The sequence below is a fragment of the Macaca thibetana genome, chromosome 15, assembly GCF_024542745.1.
Source record: "Macaca thibetana thibetana isolate TM-01 chromosome 15, ASM2454274v1, whole genome shotgun sequence".
Classification (NCBI taxonomy): Eukaryota; Metazoa; Chordata; class Mammalia; order Primates; family Cercopithecidae; genus Macaca; species Macaca thibetana.
Window position 1 is genome coordinate 1905751 of NC_065592.1, and position 23580 is coordinate 1929330.

General features: G+C 55.1%; 2 protein-coding genes across 4 annotated transcripts in view; both read left to right on the forward strand.

Moving 5' to 3' along the window:
- The window catches only part of OLFM1 (olfactomedin 1), a 49381-nt gene extending 42740 nt beyond the window's left edge, over nucleotides 1–6641 (forward strand). For all 3 annotated transcript variants that reach the window (XM_050760103.1, XM_050760102.1, XM_050760104.1), the window contains exon 6: nucleotides 4963–6641. In XM_050760103.1, the coding sequence (XP_050616060.1) occupies nucleotides 4963–5637 (675 nt within the window). In that variant the 3' untranslated portion in view covers nucleotides 5638–6641. The remainder of the gene's footprint in view (nucleotides 1–4962) is intronic.
- The window catches only part of MRPS2 (mitochondrial ribosomal protein S2), a 590340-nt gene that overhangs the window by 226345 nt on the left and 340415 nt on the right, over nucleotides 1–23580 (forward strand). The window lies entirely within an intron of this gene.

Below are 23580 nucleotides of genomic sequence, written 5' to 3' on the forward strand. Positions count from 1 at the left end.
CCCAGCACAGGGACGGGTTGCTTGCCTGAGGTCAGGCCTGGTGGGTGATGTGGGGACAGAGGGTTTGCCCTCCAGGTTCCCCTGGGGGCAGAAAGGATAAGTGGACAGAGGGAAATGGGTCGTTTACCTGGCAGGTTCATGGCGTGGACAGCAGCGCGTCACGGCTGGGGCTTTTTAGCCTCACCCACTGACCTCTGGGACTGGATCATGCCTCGTTGCGGGGGGCAGCACCCCTGGCCTCTGCCGCTAGATGCCAGCAACACTTTCCCCCCTTCCCAGTCAAGACAATCCAAACTGTTTCTGGGCATGGCCAGTGCCCCCAGGGCAGATCACCCCTGGCCAGACTGGTGGTTTCAAGCTCAGGGTTTGGAGTCCCCTCCAGGCCCTGACCACTGGAAAGTCACCAAACCTCCCTGGCCTCCACTTTCTAGTCTAAAAATGGGGCAATCACGGCGCCATGGGTGCACGGTCTCATGTGATCATTGAAGGCAAGAGATGACGCCAGCGTCGGGCGCAGTGAGCGCCCTGAGTGAGGGCACACAAGTGACCAGGTGTCCAGACAGCCTGGTTCCGCTGTTGGCCTTTTGCTGGGTGCCCTTGGGTCTTTTTGGAGAGAATGATAGGTCCTGCCCGGAGGCATAAGTGCTCAATCTCCCTAAAAGTCGGCACCGTAGTTGGGGCCGCCTCCCCAGAGAGGAAACTCCCAGGCATTGATGGGATTTGATCTGAGCCTTGGGACTTGGAGAAAGGGGAAGAAAAAGGCCTTTCAGATGAGAAGGTCGAGGGAAGGAACTCGGAGGAGAGGGCCTACTGTGAAGCACGGGTCTCCTTATCCCAAGGCCTTTGGGGGTCCGTGTGTCTCCCTTTGCATGGGAGCCTTCCCATTGGTAACTGGATCTCAGCCTCGGAGGAGTTTTTACCCCACAGAAACTGGCAAACGCTCGGAGCAGCCTCCCCTGAACCCCACCCAGGGCCCGAGCACCGTGTGCCGGTTCTCCTTCCCGCGCCCAATTACATCTTCAGAGTGCTGTGTCCTGTGTCCGATTTGCCGGTGTCCTGAAAGAGAAGGGGATTTCAAAATCCTTAGCAACTTAATGCTGTTGTCTCCCCGTTCTGCCCATGGGAAGGAGGCTCTGGACCCGGGGTACAGGGGTGAGTCACCCTGCATCCCTGCGATCTAGGGCTCGTTTGTGGAGGCGATGTGTGAACACAGTCAAAGGTGTTCTGTGTGCCGTGATGGCAGGGGTGGTTCCCCTCCAGGCAGGTCAGGAGAGGGCTGGGAGAGGAATGGTATTAGATGTGCGTTTCAGAAGCAGTGAGCTCCGTGTCTGAGGAGATAGCCAAGCAAAAAGGGGGCAAGAGGGCAGAATTTGGGCAGTGTCATTAAGGAGGTTTCAGTGCACGGCCCCGTTCCCTCCAGTACCCCTCCCGGTTCTAATCTGTGACCCACATCATTGAGGTTTGGTCTGTGGGAGGGCTAAGGATAATAGCCTCAAATGAGGCCTAGCTGAAAAAAAAAAAATCTCATTAAAAACAAAAAGCGCATCTGCCTGTAAGTATCTGAATGGATGTGTTGAGAAGAAGGTTATAATTTTTTTTAAATTTTTAGCGCAAGTGTGATGCCAAGTCTGAAAGCTCCCTCATCCTTAGTCTCCTGCAGCTCCAGAGCCCTCGATGGATAAAGCAGCTGTCTCATTGCCAGACAGATGCATGCAGAGCGGCACCAGCCTGCCAGGCTCCCTCTGCCTGACTGCGTTGCTTTCTAATTTGCTCCCACATTGGTTGAAAATGACTAAAGCATTTTGCACAAAGTCCAGACAATTCTCAAGTCAACTTGCATTTAAGCGATCGTCAGAAATCTCCTCCTCTGTGACCCCAGACTTGGGCCATTACTAGGTTTGCTATCTTGGTTGATTTTGACAACCAGAGCCTTCTTCAAAGCCCATATTCTTCTCAGAGAGGCACTTTCCCTGGATTAGGGGTGACAATGAGTGATTACACTCACAGCATCCCAAATGCCAAATTAATGACGTTCTGCCCTGCAGACGGGATGACTCAATCCGTGCTGCAGTGATGACCTGGTGGGAGGAGAGGCCTCAAGCATGGTGTCTCATTGGGATATGGGAGCTGGCCCTTCCTGATGACCTTGAGAGCCGGTCCTCACTGCAGACAAGAGCTGCCCGGGGCTGTGAGCATTTGACCTCAGCTAGGCCAGGCAGCTATGCCCCTTCGAAGGCCCCCTTCAGCTCTGGGTTCTGCATTGAAGGAGCTCCTTTCTTGCACACGTGTGTGTGACCCCCACTATGGGCCAGGCCCTGGCTGGGGGTATGGCAGTGAACAGATAGGTGCAGCTGCTGTCCCACAACCTGGTGTCATCCCAAGCAAGCAGAGGGCGGGATTAGGGGCGAATGGCTGCACGTATACGCCTGTGTGCTCCCACCCTACCTTCCCGCTAGATTCTTTCTTCAAACTGGGCCTGTGCGTTCCCATCCCACCTTCCTGCTAGAACTTTTCTTCAAACTGTGCCATCCTTTCTCTGATAGCACAATAGCCATGTCTCCTTTTGAGGAGTGTGCTGGGTTTGGAGGTAGGATGTGGCACCCTTTGGTTGTGACTACTCTCTCCTGGCTCTCTGGGTTTGGAGGGAGGCCACGGCACCCTTTGGTTGTGACTGCTGTTTCCTGGCTCTTTCAGCTCCTTCTCCTGAGGACCAGGAAATTCCATGTTGGGGAACAGCTTCCCGCCCAAGGAGCCTGCTCCGCCCCACTTTGGAAGTACTCACTGGGTCTTTAGAGGGCTCGCTGGGTCTTTGGAGTACTCACTGGGTCTTTGGAGTGCTCACTAGGTCTTTGGAGTACTCGCTGGGTCTTCAGAAGTGCTCGCTGGGTCTTTGGAAGTGCTCGCTGGGTCTTTGGAGTACTCGCTGGGTCTTTGGAGTGCTCCCTGGGTCTTTGGAGTACTCGCTGGGTCTTTGGAGTGCTCCCTGGGTCTTTGGAGTACTCGCTGGGTCTTTGGAGTGCTCGCTGGGTCTTGGGAAGTGCTTGCTGGGTCTTCGGAGTACTCGCTGGGTCTTTGGAAGTACTAGCTGGGTCTTTGGAGTACTCGCTGGGTCTTTGGAAGTACTAGCTAGGTCTTTGGAGTACTCGCTGGGTCTTTGGAAGTGCTCGCTGGGTCTCTGGAGTACTTGCTGGGTCTCTGGAATGCTCGCTGGGTCTCTGGAATGCTCGCTGGGTCTTTGGAGTACTCGCTGGGTCTTTGGAGTACTCGCTGGGTCTTTGGAATACTTGCCGGGTCTTTGGAGTGCTCGCTGGGTCTTTGGAGTGCTCGCTGGGTCTTTGGAGTACTTGCTGGGTCTTTAGGAAGTGCTCGCCGGGTCTTTGGAGTACTCGCCGGGTCTTTGGAAGTACTCGCCGGGTCTTTGGAAGTCCTCGCCGGGTCTTTGGAAGTCCTCGCTGGGTCTTTGGAGTACTCGCTGGGTCTTTGGAAGTACTTGCCGGGTCTTTGGAAGTGTGCACGGGGTCTTTGGAGTGCTCACTGGGTCTTTGGAAGTGTGCACGGGGTCTTTGGAGTACTCGCTGGGTCTTTGGAGTACTCGCCGGGTCTTTGGAGTGCTCCCTGGGTCTTTGGAAGTCCTCGCTGAGTCTTTGGAAGTGCTCGCTGGGTCTTTGGAGTACTCACTGGGTCTTTGGAGTACTCACTGGGTCTTTGGAGTACTCGCTGGGTCTTTGGAAGTGCTCGCTGGGTCTTTGGAGTGCTCCCTGGGTCTTTGGAAGTCCTCGCTGGGTCTTTGGAGTGCTCCCTGGGTCTTTGGAAGTGCTCGCTGGGTCTTTGGAAGTGCTCGCTGGGTCTTTGGAGTGCTCGCTGGGTCTTTGGAGTGCTCGCTGAGTCTTTGGAAGTACTCGCTGGGTCTTTGGAGTACTCGCTGGGTCTTTGGAGTACTCGCTGGGTCTTTGGAGTGCTCCCTGGGTCTTTGGAGTACTCGCTGGGTCTTTGGAGTGCTCCCTGGGTCTTTGGAAGTCCTCGCTGAGTCTTTGGAAGTGCTCGCTGGGTCTTTGGAGTACTCGCTGGGTCTTTGGAGTACTTGCTGGGTCTTTGGAGTACTCGCTGGGTCTTTGGAAGTGCTCGCTGGGTCTTTGGAGTGCTCCCTGGGTCTTTGGAAGTGCTCGCTGGGTCTTTGGAGTACTTGCTGGGTCTTTGGAGTACTGGGTCTTTGGAGCTTGCTGGGTCTTTGGAGTGCTCCCTGGGTCTTTGGAAGTCCTCGCTGGGTCTTTGGAGTACTCACTGGGTCTTTGGAGTACTCGCTGGGTCTTTGGAGTGCTCCCTGGGTCTTTGGAAGTGCTCGCTGGGTCTTTGGAGTACTCGCTGGGTCTTTGGAGTGCTCGCTGGGTCTTGGGAGTACTCGCTGGGTCTTGGGAGTGCTCGCTGGGTCTTTGGAGTGCTTGCCGGGTCTTGGGAGTACTCGCCGGGTCTTTGGAAGTACTCACCGGGTCTTTGGAGTACTCACCGGGTCTTTGGAAGTCCTCGCCGGGTCTTTGGAAGTCCTCGCCGGGTCTTTGGAGTACTCGCCGGTTCTTTGGAAGTCCTCGCCGGGTCTTTGGAAGTCCTCGCCGGGTCTTTGGAAGTCCTCGCCGGGTCTTTGGAGTACTCGCTGGGTCTTTGGAGTACTCGCTGGTTCTTTGGAAGTACTCGCCAGGTCTTTGGAAGTGCTCGCTGGGTCTTTGGAGTACTCACTAGGTCTTTGGAAGTGCTCACTGGGTCTTTGGAGTACTCGCCGGGTCTTTGGAAGTGCTTGCTGGGTCTTTGGAGTACTCGCTAGGTCTTTGGAAGTGCTGGCTGTGTCTTTGGAAGTGCTCGCTGGGTCTTTGGAAGTACTCGCTGGGTCTTTGGAAGTGCTCACTGGGTCTTTGGAAGTGCTGGCTGGGTCTTTGAAACTGCTGACCGCTGGGTCTGCTCTCTCCACAGGTGTGGTACATGGACGGCTATCACAACAACCGCTTCGTACGCGAGTACAAGTCCATGGTTGACTTCATGAACACGGACAATTTCACCTCCCACCGTCTCCCTCACCCCTGGTCGGGCACGGGGCAGGTGGTCTACAACGGGTCCATCTACTTCAACAAGTTCCAGAGCCACATCATCATCAGGTTCGACCTGAAGACAGAGACCATCCTCAAGACCCGCAGCCTGGACTATGCCGGTTACAACAACATGTACCACTACGCCTGGGGCGGCCACTCGGACATCGACCTCATGGTGGACGAGAGCGGGCTGTGGGCTGTGTACGCCACCAACCAGAACGCCGGCAACATCGTGGTCAGCAGGCTGGACCCCGTGTCCCTGCAGACCCTGCAGACCTGGAACACGAGCTACCCCAAGCGCAGCGCCGGGGAGGCCTTCATCATCTGCGGCACGCTGTACGTCACCAACGGCTACTCGGGGGGCACCAAGGTCCACTATGCCTACCAGACCAACGCCTCGACCTACGAGTACATCGACATCCCCTTCCAGAACAAATACTCCCACATCTCCATGCTGGACTACAACCCCAAGGACCGGGCCCTGTACGCCTGGAACAATGGCCACCAGATCCTCTACAACGTGACCCTCTTCCACGTCATCCGCTCCGACGAGTTGTAGCTCCCTCCTCCTGGAAGCCAAGGGCCCACGTCCTCACCAGAGGAAACTCCTGTGAAACCGCTGCCAAAAAGATACCAATGATACTAACAATACCAATTTTGAAAAATCATCAGCAGTGCGGATTCTGACGTCGAGGGATGGCATTACCTCCGTGTTTGTCCCTTTCCAGCCGGCGGGCCACAGACATCGGAAGAAACTCCCGTATTTGCAGCTGGAACTGCAGCCCACGGCGCCCCGGTTTTCCTCCCCGCCTCGTCCCTCTCTGGTCACACAACATACTAAAGAGGCAAGGCAATGACTGTTGGCCAACTCTCACCGGGGAACAACCCACTGTTAGGATGGCATGAACATTTCCTTAGATCGTGGTCAGCTCCGAGGGATGTGGCATCTGGGCTCTTGGGGAGCCCCGGGCCGCACCCGGCCGTAGGCTAGTGTAACTCGCATCCCATCGCAGTGCCGTTTCTTGACTGTGTTGCTGTCTCTTAGATTAACTGTGCTGAGACTCCACGTAGCTCCTGGACCCGTGTCTAGTACATACTGAAGCGATGGTCAGAGTGTGTAGAGTGAAGTTGCTGTGCCCACGTTGTTTGAACTCGCGTACCCCGTAGATATATTGTGCAGCGTTCTTCTGTTATTCCCTTGAGGTGGTAACTTTGTATGTTCAGTTTATGCTATGATTGTTGTAGATGCAATGCCGTAGTTTGGATTAATAAGTGGATGGTTTTTGTTTCTAAAAAGCAAAAAAAAAATCAGTGTTCACCCTTATAGAGACATAGTCAAGTTCATGTTGATAATAATCAAAGGAATTACTCTCTCTTCTCGTTAAATTAGCTCAATCATGTAACCGCAGATAGGAAGGGCTCACCTAGGGAAACTCTGGTTTCCGATGGGACGGTAAAGTCATACGGGCAACAGTGTGCGGGAAGTACATTTTTTAAGTAAAAAACAAAGGAAAACTTTGTACTATCCAGTTATCTAAGGAACAATAAAAACATTAGGAGATCTTTTTGCTTCACGTGTCATTTCTGAGAGTTTTAAAAACTGACCGAGACTTCCAGGTCCTTGCAGACGGATTCCCAGGTTTGAGTGGCTCTTTGAGAAAGGGAAAGGGAAATAAATCTTTTCTTTCGGAAGAGGGCACAGCAGGTCCCTGTTGGATCTCTAACCTCCCATCTCCCCAACGTGGAGGAGCAGCTTAGAATCTATCCCCCACCCCTTAGGTGACTCTGGGGCACTACTCCAACTGTGTGCCAGGTTGTGTCCCTGGGGACTGTGCACCAGGGACCCCAGCCACACCCCATCTCCACCCTGCTTTCCCTCCACAGACACCGCTGGAGGGGGCCTGGGGCGGCACCCACTTTAGACAGCCCTGGCGTGATGGGCAGAGACCCTGCTGAGGGAAAGTTCACTCATCTAGGGCTGCAGCAGGCCCTGGAGGTGAGTGACATTCCTCCCTGGGACCTGTAGACCTGTATCTCCCCAGGCCTTGGAGACTGTGGCCAGGTGCATGCAGCCCTTGGCAACCCTGAGGGGCCCAGGGCTTCACATAGGCTAAATCCTGGGAGCCTCGTGGGGCCCCACTCAGCAGGCCCTGAGGTCTCTGCAGGACAGGCCACAACTCAATGTCTGGAGGCTTTCTGGAATGTACTGGCACTTCCTGGGAGAAAAGGAAGAATGTCAGAGTAACCCCCTCACAACGTTCCTGGCACTAACTTGGCAGAAGAGGGCTGCTCATCTGGGTCCCCAGATACAGCGTGAGGTTGGGAGCCACCCTGCTCTCACCTGCCCTCTGCTCGGGGGCAGCCGGCACCCCCAGCAGCATGGATGGCAGGGCAGTGATACGGGGCATTGGAAAAGCCGGGCAACCCTGGGGGCCTGGCCCAGTGGCACCTGCTCACACCGGTGAGTGGATGAGCCTCCAGCACTTCCGTCATTCGTCCTGGAAAAACAGCCAGCTGGGCGGTTCCCAGGTGGAATCGTGGATGGCGCTTAGACGAAGCTGATGTCTGTAGTGCTTGGTACCTGGCGGAACCGAATCCGAGGATGTCTGAGAAGGTGAAACCGCACAGAAGCTGGGGCGGCTGAAACAGCCGGTCAGAGAAGGAGGCAGCTGGGGACATCTGGGGACCATGTCTAGCTCTCTTGTTACCTGGTCCTGGACCACAGTTTGGAAAATACGGGATGACAAATAGGGCACAGGCAAGCCCTAACCCACTGGGTGGGAAGGGAAGGAGATGCCAGCGTCTCCGGAGAGGTGCAGAGCCCGGCTCCCAGTCCCCATGGCCATGAGTCGCTCATGGGGTCGAAGTCTGCCCCAGGTCCCTTCCTCCCAGCCGCCAGGGCCACATTTCTACAGTGGGTTGGGTGGGCCAGTGATGCCCCAGTCCCAAGCTGCCTAGAACCCCCCAGCAGGGGTTCAGTGCCTGTTTCTGCCCTGCACACACCTCTCCTGGTCAGGCTGGCCACTTCCCATCTGCTCCCCCAGGCCCCATCTGCCTCCAAGCCTCTCACCTGCCCTGCCCGCCCTGTGTGCCCGGCTGTCCCTGCTCTCCGCCTCCCCCAGGGACCAGCTCAGGGGCCATCATTTTGGGAATGACTCCTTCTCGCCTCTGGGGAGCATTCCTCCTTGGCCCTGCGTTCCTCCCGGCCTCCGTTCTCCCATTCCCCGGCTCTCACCAGCCCCTGTGTCCAGCATCTATGAGTCTCTTGCACCTGACATGGTATGTTCTTTGAGGGGGATTTGGGGATATCCAAAATAGGTGAATTTCCAAACCCAAGACAAAAAAAGCCTGACATTTGGGAGGGAGTGGGGCAGAAAAGCGTAATCCATAACGACAGCCTCCCTGGCAGGAAGGCAGTGCTCACACACCACCCTGGAATGCACTTGCAGTGAGAAATTTCAGGGCTGGAGGCACGTTCATACTTTCCTGTTTACAAATTGTCTCAGAGCGCGGTGGCACCCAAAATGCCCCCCTGCAAGACACAGGAGTGGATATTCAGAGAAAAGCCCTGAGTTTCCATCAAGCCATAATTCAGTCTAGCAGGCCAATGACTTTACCCCTGACGAGACAGAAACCTGTCCAAGCACAATCAGGTGGGAACTATTCTGTAATTACAGGCTGTGATTACGGGCTGATTTCTTTGTAATCTCCCCTTAATGACATAGTAAAAAACAAGCGTTCAAATACCTGTCCTATGAGTCACCAGAAGACAAAATAATGACCTGACAGGTCCAGAATGGAGTTGCTGTCTCCGGCTGAGTATTTGCTAGGGAAAATATTCCTCCAGGATGTTACATACCCAAGAAAAATGGTTCTACCCAGAGAGCAAATAAAATAACCAGGCTGCCATTAAATCTCCCGGATTCCAATAACCGAATATATTGGCTGATGGTGGAACATCTGTGGATGAATTTTCTTTATTAAAAGTTTGGCGCAGAGTCAAAATCCGGCAGTTGTTCACAGTACTCAAGAGGCTGGAGCAAGAGACTTCGGTTCTATTTGCAGCTGGGTCTGAAATTCTCCTAGTTTCCAGAGGGTTTCTTTTCCCGAGGGAAGCCTGTGACTGGTGGTCCCACAGGGACCCACTGAATCCTCCCCTGGCTCCGTTAGAGCTGCAGGTGCTGAGGTAGCACTTGGTGGGGGGAACATAAGGTGTGGGCGGCTCCACTCTCTGAACCAGTGAGTAGGAGGGGTTGGCTCTGGGTAGGTGGCTCTGGGTGGGGCGCTCTGTCTCCACGATGCTTGGGAAGTGCTGGGTGGACAGCCGGTGCCTGGCTTTGTCCTTGGAAGGGATCCCAAAATGAAAGGCACTGTTATTTCCAATAGCTGAACACTCTGGAGCAGCCAACAGTCAGCAAGCCAGGCGACATCGGGGCAGGTACTGAGCACAGACGGGCCCATCGTCTCAGCCCGAGGGACTCTTCAACCCAGAAACCCTCAGGTCATCTAGTCATAGTCCATAAAACTGTGGAGTGTGAAAATGTTTTTTATTGGAACGTTTCACCTAATTCCCTTTGAAAGCAGCAAGTGGGCCAGGCACGATGACTTATGCCTGTAATCCCAGCACTTTGGGAGGCTGAGGTGGGCAGATCACGAGGTCAGGAGTTCAAGACCAGCCTGACCAATATGGTGAAACCCGGTCTCTACTAAAAATACAAAAATTAGCCAGGTGTGGTGGCGTGTGCCTATAATCCCAGTCACTCGGGAGGCGGAGGCAGGAGAATTGCTTGAACCCGGGAGATGAAGGTTGCAGTGAGCTGAGATTGCACCACTACACTCCAGCCTGGGCGAGAGAGCAAGACTCCAAAAAAAAAAAAAGAAAGAAAAAGGAAAGGAAGGAAGGAAGGAAGGAAGGAGAAAGAAAGGAAAGAAGAAAGGAAGGAAGGAAAGGAAAGGAAAGGAAAAAAGAAAAAAGAAGGAAGGAAGGAAAGAAAAAGAAAAGAAAGAGAAGGAAGGAGGGAAGGAGAGAAAGAAAGAAAGAGAAGAAAGAAAAAGAAGAAAGAAAGAGAGAAGGAAGAAAGGAAGGAAGGAAGGAAGGAAGGAAGGAAGGAAGGAAGGAAGGAAGGAAGGAAGGAAGGAAGGGAGAGCAAGTGGTGGCTTGGAGCAGATAATACCTGAATGCCACACCCCCGGCAACCCTTGGACCTCACTGCCCCATTGAAGAGGTGTCAGGCCCTGTGCTAGATGGAAAAAGGTCGGGATCTGAGACACCAGCAATTTCCCTGGGCCACTGGGCTTCCGACCCAGAGTCCACAAGATGAGCACAGCCCAACATGGAGAAGGGTCTAGAACAGCAGTTGAAGCTTAGAGATTTGGGACAGCAGACAGTTCCTGGTGCTCAAGGGGGACCCTGGTGCTCAAGGGGGACCAGGAGGCAGAGGAATTGCGTCAGGTCCTGGTCCAGCCTCCTATATTGCCTGGCCAGTGAGTAACTTTGTCTCTGTTTCCACCCTCAGGGGTGTGGGGTGGGAGGGAGCCATCATTCAGGGCAGCGGGGAGGACTGACTGTTTTCTGTGAACTTTCAGTTCCTATCTTCTGCCCACTGTTTTCTATTCAGTTGCTGGTCTTTACTTTCTCAGATTTTAGGAGTTCTAGGTGTGGAAAGTCAGCCTTTGTGATTCTGTGGGCTGAGGTGCACATATTGTCTGGTCTGTCATTTGCCTCCTGATGTTGGTTATGTGTTGCGTGTGTGTGTTGTGTGTGTCTCTGTGTGTGTATTTTTTAGTGTAGTCAGAGTTATTCATCATCCTTCTCATGCTCATGGCTTCGGGGTTGGAGTTAGGGCCATCTTCTCCAAGGAGATCCCTACTCCTCTTGGTTCTTGCAACGTCTTGCCTGTTTACCCTGGGGCTGTCCATGTCCTGGCTTTGATAGTGTGAAGTGTGGAGCCAGTTTCCATCTTCTTCCAAAGGCTGCTCCTTGGCCCCAATGCTATTTGTTAAATGGCCCAACGTTCTCCCCTGGACCCTTTGTCCGGGGGAGGTCCATCCCTGGGCCCTCCTCTCCCTGGGTCTGTGCTGGTCTCTGTGTCCAGAAGGCAAAAGGACCCATTGACTCACCTGGGCAGGGGCTTTTTCACGGGCAACCACCTTGAGAACTTCCCATATGGTTTTTTAATTGTTAATTTTTAAATTATTTTTTATTTTTATTATTATTTTTTGAGATAGGGTCTTGCTCTGTCGCCCAGACTGGAGTGCAGTGGTGCGATCCCAGCTCACTGCAACCTCCACCTCTTGGGTTCAAGAAATTCTCCTGCTCCAGCCTCCTGAGTAGCTGGGATTACAGGCAAGCACCACCATGCCTGGTTAATTTTGTGTTTTTTTGTTTTTGTTTTTGTTTTTTTTAGTAGAGACGGGGTTTTACCATGTTGGCCAGGCTGGTCTTAAACTCCTGACCTCAAGTGATCCATCTGCTTCAGCCTCCCAAAGTGCTGGGATTACAGGTGTGAGCCACTGCGCCCTGTCCCTGCATTGTTTTATAAAGTGATCTCTGAGTAGCTTATAAACCATGATGGCTGACCCCTGAGATTGTCAGGCCCTATGCCAGGAAGCATCCGGAAACCTGAGCACCATCGTTCGCCTTCACCAGTGTTGTTGGGTCAGTGAAGACGGCAGTGACTTCGGGGTGCTGTGTCTCTCAGACACATTTCTTGGTTGCTCTGAACCAAGTGCCTAACTCCAGAGACTTTGCCAGGATTCTAAGACAAGGTGAGGTCTTGTCTTCGGAAGGATCTTTCAGGGAAACGCTCACCCCACGGGGTGCTGTGTGACCTCCGTCCTACAGAAATAGACGCGGGGAGATTACGCGGCAGCCTAGACCCACTGATGAGCCGCAGCTCGTGGGGCAAACCTGGGGCTGCCGAGCCTAGGCCCTGCTCTTTACCGCCTTCAACTGGCCTGCTGGCACCTACGGCACATCCTCCAGCTGGTGAGTCACCGGCCACTTATTCATCACGCAGCAGGCAGCAGAAGGTGGCAGAATGGCGTGCCCTGCCAGGCTCTCTGCTGGTGAGTCACTGCTGCCAGCATGGAGTAGGGCAGCGGAGGGAGGTGAGGCTCTCGCCAGGGAAGGCCGAGCCAGCAGGCGGCACCACTTCTGCCTCTGCCCTCTCAGGGGAGGATGGCTGATGGGGGAGCTGGGCCTTTCCTCTGTGCGCTCTCTATGCCTGTGCCCCACCACACACACACACGTGCACACCCACATGCATGCACGCATACACACACACATGCATGCACACAGCACGCACGCCAGCTAATACCGAGCACCCCACCAGAGGCCGAGCAGCTGCGGGTTAACAAGCGGGCCTTGCAGACTCGCTTTGCTTCCTCTGGTTTAATCTCCTCCCTGGAAAACGGGAGTGGTAAGCCCGCCCTCCTGCTTCCCGGCAGACTTTGGCTCCCATGTTCCACTGCTCCAGTCCCCCAGCCTGGCAGGAGGAGTAAAGCTGGGACATGAAGTCACTCAGACCTGGGCTGGAACCCTGCCTCCACCATGCACGCCTGCTCTGGGCCGTGGTTTCCCCGCCCGACACCCGAGGATACCAGTGCTCTCGTCACAGTGAGGGAGCTGTGCTGGGGAAGCAGGAGTCCGGTGCCTGCAGACGCCGCTCCCCATTCATGGAAGTGGCAGCCACGGCTCTTGCAACGGCTCTCCCAGGCCGGTGGGACACCGGGCATCACATCAGATGACTTCAGGGGTCTCTTTGCTCCCTTTACCTGGAAAAGGCTTCAAAGTTGGACTCTTCCTGGCCTCGCGGCAAAGCACCCTCTGGCTGGGTGCAAATCTCCCTCTCCTGTGCTCATGCAGTTGCACCCTCCAGGGACTCTTTAGCCCTTTGCTCTGCCTCTAAGGCATTGTCATCCCCACTCGGCAAGTAGAGACATCGCGGCCCAAGAGACTAGTTAACACCTGCCCAAGTTAGCATGGTAAGGGAGAGATGGGCCTGAGATGGAACCCAAGTCCCCTGACACCCAGCCTCCGGCTGTTGCCCAAGAGCCATGTTTGGAGAAATTGGTGTGGTATCAAGGAACTGCCTTCGAATGGGACAAAGTTTTCAGAATTGCTGGGGGACAGGAGCCCACTCCTCCAGAAGTCACTTTCTTCCTTCCCAAGTCAGACCCAGGAGGTTGGGCTGTAGCAACACCGGAGGTTCCAGCAGCTGACTCTGTGAAAAGAAACAGCAGTTTCCTTATTGATCTTTTCCTTCCCACTATGGGCTGGAAAATAAGGTCACCAAGAATGATGTTGTTGCTGCGTGTTTCTCGTTGTTTCAGTTTTGCTTATTGAATTGTTATTCCTGGAGGACCCCAGCCTCACAGCCATCACTCCACCCCCAAACAGTTTCTTGTTTCAAGGACATCAGTGGCTCATCCAGATTCCATGAAAAGTGCCTTCTCTGACCAGTGCCTCCTGCACTGACCCTTCCGCTGTCCCCAGTGCAGCAGAGCCTGAAAGGTGGTCAGCTGTCCGTCCACCAGCATCACGACTCCCCAGCTTCCAGCCTCCTCATTTCTGTAATTAGCGGGATGGGCTCTCCTATCAGCCCCCAGGCTGTTTGTCTCGCTTAGGATGGCTCTTGTCCCTGTTAAATTGGCTGTGGCAGGCCATAATAAAGAAGGAAAACAGTGGCTGCATCAGATCATTCCAAGAAGCTGACATTAGCTCCAGAAGTGCTGGGAAAGCAGAGATTCAATTAAACTTTTACCGCGGCCCGTTGGCTCCTGGCCTGTGAATTCTGGAGCTGGGCTGAGGTTTGGAGAAGACTGACAGCCAGATGAGCTTCCCTGGGGTCCCTCCCACCAGGAGGCTGTCAGTCTGCCCTGGTCCCAGGCAGGCCAGGGGAGCGTGGCCCTGCGGGGTTATCCTGAAGCCCAGCTCTGTGGAAGCTTAATGATCGCACAGCTCCATGCTGAAGGCTCAAACCAGACACCCCAGCCTCAAAGGGCTCTGAGTCTAGCACAGAAGACAGAGACAGGGACAGACAATTCCAGAAGGTGTTCTCGAGTCTCCAGTTCTTGGATATGAAACCAACAGCTAATTTAGCCCATTCAAGTGCAATAAAATCACAGACAAATGTAGGCGGCCTCTTTGGGCCCTTACCAATTCTTTATATACAGGCTGAGATTAATCTAAAAGGTGATTTTCTGGATAAAACCGTGCGATTCTTAGACCCCTTCACCTTGTCTTGCTCCCCTCACTAGCACAGGCTTTTGGGGGAGCCATTTTCCTCAAAGGAAGCAAAAAGAAACGTACAAGTTTAACGCCAAGAGAGTTTCTGTGGACACTGAGGTGAGGTGAGGGCTGGGGATACTGGGGATCCCGTCAGAGTCCCTGCTCCAGCACTGGCTGCTGTGTGTCCCTTAATGGGCCTTAGGTTTCAAATTTGTAAAACGGGATTCACATAGGACACACCTCTGGGGACCGTTGAGAGCAGGCCCTGAGCCAACTCTGAAAAAGCAAAACGGCTGAGGGTGATACAGGATCCCAGGGCTGGGGCAGTGGGATGGGGACAGCAGGGGTGTAACAAAAAGTCCCTGGGCTGGGACAGTGGGGTGGGGATGGTGGGAGGTGACATGGGGTGCTTGGGCTGGGGCAGTGGGCATGGAGGACAGGGGCCTTGACTGGTGGGCACCAAGGTTCCGTGGGGATGGTGGTGGGAATGCAGGGGCAGTGAGGTGCGGGCCTGGGGGCTGCTGACCACTCGCAGCTCCTCATTACCCCCATTTGCTGAGCGTGGGGTGCTGGGCTGCGGGCTGAGCCCTTGTGTTCATTACCTCCTCTCATCACTATAGCAAGCGCCATTTCTCATATTGGAAAACTAAGGCTGGGAGTAGTCAGGTGACTTCCACTGGGCCTCAGAAGGCCAGGCAGGTTGTGCCTAACCACCTCGCTGTGCCCCTGGTCAGGGCTCTGTCCACATCCCAGCCAGGCAGCTCAGGTGCTGGCTCCATTGTGAGGTCTCAAGGCCACACAGCGGGGAGGGAGCTGCCGCTGTCTGACTGGCTGCACTTGCTGTCCCTGGCTGGGCCTGCTCTGGGACACTGATGGGCTGGCAGCTGTTCCATCTGCAGGTGAGCTCAGGTCCCTCCCAAGCACTGTCTACAGGTGTTAGTTACCTGTGGAGAGTCTTGACTATGAGTTGTCCAGGTTCTTGGCGTTTTGAACAAATAATTGGACAAAATACACAAACAAAGCAACAAAGAATGAAGCAGGGAAAGCACAGATGTATTGGAATGAAAGTACCCGCCACAGAGTGGGAGTGGGCTGAAGCAAGTGGCTCAAAGGGGACAGGTTACAGAGTTTTCTGGGTGTAAATATCATCTAGAGGTTTCCCGTTGGTTACTTGGTTACACCCTATGTAAATGAAGTAGTGGCCTGAGACCAGTCTGATTGGTTACAGGAGGCAACCAATCAGAGGCCAACCAATCAGAGGCTGAAGGGAAGTTACCAGGCTACACCCTTATGCAAATGAAGACTTGGCTGGTGGCCAGTCTGATTGGTTGTGGGAGGGTATCAATCAGAGGTACTTTCCATTTTCCCTCTGCCAGGCAGTGCAAAGTTGGGAGTTGCAAAGGGAGTGGCCTCTGATGGTTTTGTTACTTGGGCACGGAGGTGTGGGGTTTTCCTTTTGATTTAGATCTTGGAAGTCAGTGTGACTCAGTCTTAGGTTCCCTGCCCCCTGCCTCACAGGAGCTCACTCCTGAGTGTCTGTTGCGCCCTGTAGAAGACTCCAGGCTAGATGGGAGTCCCTATGGTCCTGCTGGCCTCTGCTGGTCCCGGGGACTGCCCCGTGCCTGCACACATTGAGGTTCTCAGTCTGTGTGTGTTGAATACACGAAGGACGGTGCACACCTCCCACCGTGAAGCATTGTGAAGGCATGCGAGGCAGGGATGGACCTTCAGAAGCAAACTGAGGTCTGGAGACAGCCAGTGCCCGGCTTCTGGCACCTTCCGGTCATCGTTCCAATTCAACAACCATTTCCAGAGCTCCTTGGAGGTTCACAGCAAGCTGAGCTGGTGAGACTGTGAAGAGGTGGCTCGCTGGCCCTCCCTCGAGGCAGGGCCTGGCCTGGTTCTGGCTCTTGTCCTCACCTGGATGCTCTGTTTTTGGAATGAGGGCTGCTCCATGTGCCCTGGACATTCGGCTGCGATTCTCTGAGGCACAGAATGGATTCTCCTTTCTGCTTCTCAGAACTGAGACTTGGGCCATGATGTGAAAGGAGGAGAAGCACCCGGGAAGCCCCGAATTCCTGACATGGGAAACCTTTGGGGGACATGGAGGCTGGCCCTGAAACCCTCTTGTCTTTTGAAATCATCCACAGCCCCTCATCAGGGACAAGGAGGAGGAAGCCAGCACCTCCTGTCTGCTCGCTGACCCCCAGCCTGGCCCTGCAGACTCTCCCTCCCATGTCTAGGCAGTTGGAGAAGAAGCAATTTGGTGCATGTGAATGATTCAGAGCAGTCAAAGTGAAAGGAAGGACTGAGGCAACCCGTCTAGAAACAGCCAGTAAAGAGATCCCAGCTTGAAACCACTCGTAAGGTTGATCTCGAAAACAAATTAGCGGTGAGTTAAGGAAAACATTATTTGATTACATGCAACCAGTTGTTTCAAGAACAATACTCATCCATCGTTTTTCTCCAGACAGGTTTCTGGAGAATCCCGTGCTCTTCTGCAGGCTTTTCGATTACTGGCCTGCTGATGTTCACCTCTGGCAACCCCGGTTCATCACTGACTCCAGGGAGCAAAGGTCCTTGGGACTCGCTCATGGTCCTGTCCCAGCCACACATCCGGCCGACTCAGCACGAGTGCACAGTAACTCCCTGTGGAGGTCAGGAAGTTGCATCTCTAATGATCTCACAGGAGCACGTCCTACGTGCCCCGACACTAGCCACAGCCCGTGCTCCAGACCCCAAGCCATGGGAATGCCCGAGCCAGGGCTCTCCACCACCCTGCTCAGGCCCTGCCGCGAGGCGCATCGCATGCCTGGTTGGGACTGTGCACATCCCTTTATTGGAAAATTATCCCAAATATGGTGCTGCTGGTTTGGGTCCATCTCCAAAGACATCGCACGTTTAGCCTTAGCTGCGAAGGTTCATGTTCACCCCTAGACAGGGCACTTCCTGCGGAAAAAGTGGGGGCAGAGCAATTGTGCAGATAACAGGCAAACCAGGCAAAGACTTTGGGAGTCTAGAATTTTCCCCTGCAGGCAAGGCGGGGTGTGGGCACGGGGCCTGGGGCTGGGCAGCACCGGACATCAAGGCGTCTCAGAGAACGAGATGCACCATCATGATGGGGAGAATGTTTCCTGGCTTCTTGTCATCACACAAGCGTGAGAGGTGAGAGACGGGACGGCACGCGAGGAGTTGGAGTGTAGGTTGGAGCGGCCTGCCTGGGACTGGACTGCCGAGGCCCATGGTTGTCTCTACATGGCTCCCCCTTCTGAGTGGCTGGGTCACTGTTCAAAGGTCTGAGGCCCTTCCCTTCCGCCACTCTGCGTCCTGTTCATGGGACTCCTGCAGTGTGGAAGGTCCCGGGCAGGAGCTGTCTGCCCAGCACAGGGAAGAAGGAGCTCCTGCCCTTGTAAATGGCCAGGGGGCCCCATGGTTCTGTGGCTGCCGGGCTGGGCTGACGGCTGGTGGATTGGGGCCATAGGTACCCGCTCATCCACTCTTCAGCTCCGTTAACCAAATAACCACGCGTCACCCTTTGTTGCTGATGCCGTTTCGGACCTGGGAACATGCTGGTGACCAAGACAGCAAGGCCTGGGCCTCACGTGCAGGAGGGGGAGTGGAACGGGCAGGTCAGTGGATGACAATGTCAGGGGTGATGAGTGACAGGAAAGCAGTGGCAGGATGAGTGACAGGGAGAGGTTGATGGTGCTGGAGAGAGGAGGCAGCTGCAGGAGAAGCATCCTCGGGACGTCACCAGGGAGTGAGTCCAAGAAGAGTCGGTCCCTGCAAGATGTTGCCCAAGCGAGACTAGCAGGACAGAGCAGAGGTGATAATGGGCGTTCAGGGCCTGAGGGGCGTGCCTTTCCATCTGCTCTGACTTCACAGTGAAGCATGCATCGAGGTCAGGGTCAGGTGAAGGGGAGGGGCCGGGCATGTAGGAGGGCTTTCGGGGAGCAGGTGCAAGCTCGTTGATTTGAAGGGTGGGAAGCCAGCCCCCTAGGGCTGCACAGGGTGGGCAGTTCCTGCCAGTCAACAGAGGAAGGGAGTGAGGGGGTCAGGGAGAGAGTGCTGGGCGAGTGGGAGTGAGGGGCACTATCTCGGGGGCCATGGAAATCCAGTGGGGCGAGGCAGAGGTGGGCAAGGGCAAGGGGCAGGCAGGAGTTAAGAATGAGAATGTGGCTGCAGTCAGGAAGTGAGGTCTCCGCGCAGCCAGGGACTGGAGCACTCCATCAGGCGAGCTGGAGAGAAGGGGGCTTGGAACGAGGATTCGGGAGGAGGAGCTGCTGCCAGGGCTGACAGGGTCAAGGGCATGGCCCACCAGGAGGGTGATTCGGGTGGGGGACAAGCTGGTAGGTAGGGCCAAGGAGCTGAGAGGTCACACTGGGATCAGGGCCGGATGAGGCTACACGGGAGGGAGCTGACCCACAGGACCAGGACAGAAAGCTTGGAGGAGATGAGCAGAGGAGCTGGGGCTTTGCAGGGGATGAGGAGAGAGGGCTCGACCATATGGACAAGGGAGGAACCACCCATGGGGGTGGAAAACAGCCTTCCCTGGGGAGAGTGCGGGAGCAAGGCCTCACCTCCCTACCCAGCCAGGTGCCGGAGGGCCCTCAGAAGGGGGGTGTTCGTGGGGGCAGATTTGCACAGAAGGGCCTCACAGCAAGGTACGGGGAGGGTGAGTGAGTTCAGGTGGGAGCAGTGTGCATGGGGCAGGGGTCTCATGGAGACCCCAGGGAAGTAAGGGTCAGAGCCACGCCCTCTTGCCCATGTGGGCTCCACGCAGAGCCTGCAGGAAGCCGTGCTGATGCCAAGCCTGAACGCCTTCCCTCCTCGCCACTCTGCCCGCGCTGCCCCTTAAGGGCTGGACTTAGTTCAGGAGACTCAGAGTCTACATCAGAGCTGTGTGTTCAACTCAGTCCGCATCTCTCCATACCTCCCTCACCCATCCGGCATGGACTTGGAACCTAGCAGGTGCCAGGCCTCATACCCAGTATCAGCATGCCAGGGGTGCAGGGAATCTGCAACTGAGAATGACCTTCTGCCAAGCCAGGTATCCCCGGGATGGCCCGTGCTGGCCACCTCTGGTATCGCTTGCAGCCTTTGCTCCTAAAGGAGACAGGATGAACCTTCAGCCTTAAGACTTGGAGCCACTAGGGTGGTAGGTGCAGAGAGGAGGCCTGAACTCCGTGCAGGGAAGAGCCTTCTAAGCATGGTGAGCTCCCCATTACTGGTGGTAGGGAAGCAGAGGGAGGAAGCCACGTCCATCCCCTCCTCCAGGGAGTGGGAATCCGTGTCCCTCAGCAGCCTCTGCCCACTGAGTTTCATTAACGGGCAATCTGCCAGGCCGCAGCACGCCCCTGGGGAGCAGGCACCAGCCGAGCCAGGGTAATTTCTCCAGCACCGCTCAGAGGCACCGCCCCGCCCCAGACCATCTGTTTGCGCGCAGCTCCGGATCGTTTTTCAACACATCAGCATGACTGAGAAAGCTCTCTGGCTCCGGACCACCCCGCCCAGCTCCCGCAGAGCAGAGCTCACCCCAAGGATGGCATTTCAGCGCCTTCTCAACGTCAGCAGAATATGATTTGATTGATTGGAGGCACTGGGCTTGTCGATTTCCTACGTGAGGAAAAGCATGCGTTTTCCTCTCTTTCTGAAGCCAGTTGTAAAATAGATTGTGCGTCTAAAAGGGCCACATAAAGCACTGGCCACAGTGAGCTTCATGGAATTCGCTGACTGCAGAATCAGGGAGATGAGTTTCGGAGAAGCCTTGTTCTCCCTTTCTGGGTATAAAATGGGTGACTTCTAAATTGGGAGAGAAGTCAGCCCAAATGTCCCTGAGGCTGCCAGAGGGCACGGGGACTGAGGCCCTGAGAGGGGAGGTTGGGTTTTCTAAGAGGCACTTGCTAGGGAAAGGGCAAAGATGCCAACCCCATGCTGGCCTGACCCTGAGCCTCAGGACTTGGGAAGCACCTTCTTTCTGCTGGGGAAGCAGTAGAGCCCAGTGCTGGCATTCCCAAACATCCTCACAGCCACCTTCCAGATACACCATTTCCAGGGACCACCCATGCTATTTACTTAGTTTTAGAAAGAGAATCCCCCCACCCTATTTTTTAGCCGCATTTAGCAACAATATCTCTATCGAACCCATGGTTTGATGGGCAGGCTATATTTTTTCTGATACTTCACAGTAAATGGTAGTAGATTAATTCCTCCAGGTCTCATCCTCTCCTCTCTCTTCCATAAGGTGCCGCAGGGATCCAGGCATCTCCATCTGTGAACCTCCAGGGTCTCTGCAGAAGAGGAAGGCTCCACCCACACTTCCTTGGCTAGAGTCAGTCATGTGGCCACAGCCTAGTGCAAGGGAGGCTGGGAGGTGTGGTTTCGGGATACCGGGGAAGGAGGAAATGAGAAGAGAAAGGGACCCCTTTCTGACATTATTAAAATAACAAATGCATCTCTGCATACCTCTCGGGCCACATCTGGGAAAGGCTGACTTTGCAGAGAGACCAGCATGCAGTGCTGAGTGACCTTGGGCAGGTGACTTACCCACTCTGAGCTCAAGTCTTTGCCACGCATGTGGAGAGGCTCACTGGCGTTTCTGAGCTGGGAAGATTCAAAGCACAGCCCGCGCAGCACCTGGCCCAGGGCAGAGCCTACTGTGAGCTCATTCTGCCCCTACCCCTGCACACCGTGTTACAGACACCAAGGGCATGGCCCTGTCAGGTGCCCTTTCTTAATTCCTTTATAAAAGGAGAGGGCTGGCTGCGTGACTGTTTCCAACCCAACACCCGTAAAGCAGATAAACGGGCAGACACGAGTGACTTTCTTAAGGACACAGCCAGCTTGTCGTGGGCCCTGTCTGGGGTGATGGCATCCCTGCGGGCCACAGGCCGTGGGCCCCATCGCCTTCAAGCCTGCAAGCTGGCTGCCACAGCTCACCCACTGCGGGGGCACACTGAGGGGCTTCAGGTCCCTCATCCAGGACACAGGGAGGACAGGGACGGCCAGGGAGGGTTCCAGGTGGGGAGAGGCCACACTACTGTTTTTCGGAAGACAGGTCCAGGCTGATGACAGGTCCGGACTGATGGGGAGCAGCCGTGAAGCAGGCTGTTTGCATCGTCACTGTAGTCTCCACTCTGGAAAACCAAAATCCGGTGACTCGCTGAATTCAAACCCAGGAAGGCTGAGCTAGAGCCAGAACTGGGGTCTCCCCTCTGGGCCAAGTCTGACCGAGAAGCTGGGAGGCCTGCGGCTGGTGCCCAGCCGTTCACTTGGTGGTTGGGGGCTCTCAGCAGCAGCCAGGCCAGGCTCCCACTTCTGTTTCTGCCGAAAAATAGCAAACACGATTCCTCAGACCAGAAAGAGGTGGAGACAGGGGTGCGGCTCAGACCAGGACCGGGGCCCTGACAGAGGATCCCAAGCAGAGAGCAGGGCAGTGGTGCCAGGGAGGCAGGCCGGCTAGCCACACCTCTGATACAGGCCGCAGAGCTCGGCTGCTCTCGCCTTTGGGAAGGCCTCCACCACGGCTTTGGCAGTGCTGACACTGAAACCTGTCGCTGTTTCTGAGCATCTGGACGTATGATTTAGCGCTTATTGATGGCAGGAGAAGCAGGGAGCAACCATGTATGTTAACACATAATCTATTCCACACCCATATTTCTGTTCTGCAGTCAGTGACGATGGGGAGACTCACTCCCTCTTATCAGGCAGTGGCACCTTCAAGACATCGGCCCCGCCTTGGACGCTGAGCCCAGGTGGGCTTTATTCAAGAACCTCCCCGACCCCCGTGCTGTTCGCAGGCTGAGCTGAAGCTAGGATGATAGGATTCAGCCGGGTCAGCACTGGCAGAAACACCTGTGACTGTGGCAGACAGAAAGATGCCACATCCTCTTTCCCAGAACCTGTGAATGTTCCTATCTAAAGAGGCTTTGCAGTTGAGCCAAAGTGAAGGATTTCATGGAAAGGGGAGATGATTCTGGATCATCTGCACAGGCCCTATGGAAGCTCAAGGGTCCTTATAAAAGGGAGTTAGGAGGCTCAGAGTCAGAGGGAAGACATGAGGACGGGCCTGGGAGTTGGAGGCGAGAAGATGCTGCCAACCTTAAAGAGGGGGAGGAAATGAGGGGAGGGAGCCCTTGGCCTCTGACCTCTGCCTCCAGGTAAGTTAGTCAGAGACCCCTGCCATCCACAGAAGACAAGAGGCAGCCCCATGGGCTCCAGCTGCTTTTTGGTGAAGCCCAGCAGGGATAAGAGAGGCAGTGTCCTGGACACCCTGGAGAACCCACACCTTTTAGGCTTGAGCCTAGGGGTGGATCACAGCGTGCTGGTGACCTTGGTTGTTAACTTCCAGCCACGGGGATGGAGGCTCCCCCTGGGAGCAGGGAGGGAGGAAGGAACAAGGGGGAGGGACCTGAGGCCATCTGTGACCCTGCTCTAGGGGGGAGCCCACAGGAGCAAGGTCTGTGGACAGGGACCCGCCCTGGCCCTGTGGGGGCCCTAGAGCTGACAGAAATCACCCCAAAATCCCTTTTCTAACCCCATGAGCTAATTTCCCGAAGGATTTGGCTAAAAGACGCCTGGGGGGTTGTGACAAATTTAGACCTCGCACGAAAGTGCTGAGTCACGCTTTGCCTGTTTGGAAAACAGCGAGCTAATTAAGTTACTGTTGGAGGCAGAGGCTGCAGCAGGAGGAGGCAGTGGAAAAATCCTCTGTGATGCTCGGCTCCACTCAGCTCAGAGAAACGTGCACCACCGGGGAGGTGACCCCACGTGCTGGGCTGTCAGCAGCCAGAGCCTGGCTGGCAGAGCTGTATGAAGAGGACTTGGGGAACCCAGGCACGCCTCATGGTATAGATAGGATGACCTCACTGAGGCCCAGAGGAGGGAGGAGCCTGGTCCACACAGGGGAAGCAGAGGCAGAATCTCGAGAACTCAGCTGTTCCTGGAGTGTGAGTCAAGCCTTCCTTCTCTGAAGGGACTCTTAGCACCCCCACCCCCACAACACCACCCCTGCCTCCTTCCCTCACCCAACATCTGGGGAACCTCTCTGAGCCAGGGGATTTGGCTGCATTCAAACAGCAAGCGAGACAAACATGGTCCCTGTGCTTCGGAGCTTACAGTCTGGCTACAAAGACACACTGGGAGCAGCCGCAGCTGCTGCGTGTTAATTGAGGTGGAAGGTGAAACTGACGACACAGAAATGGAGAATGTGAGCTCAGATGAGGCAGGCAGGGATGGTTAGAGCCCTGATTGGAACAAAGGAACGAACAT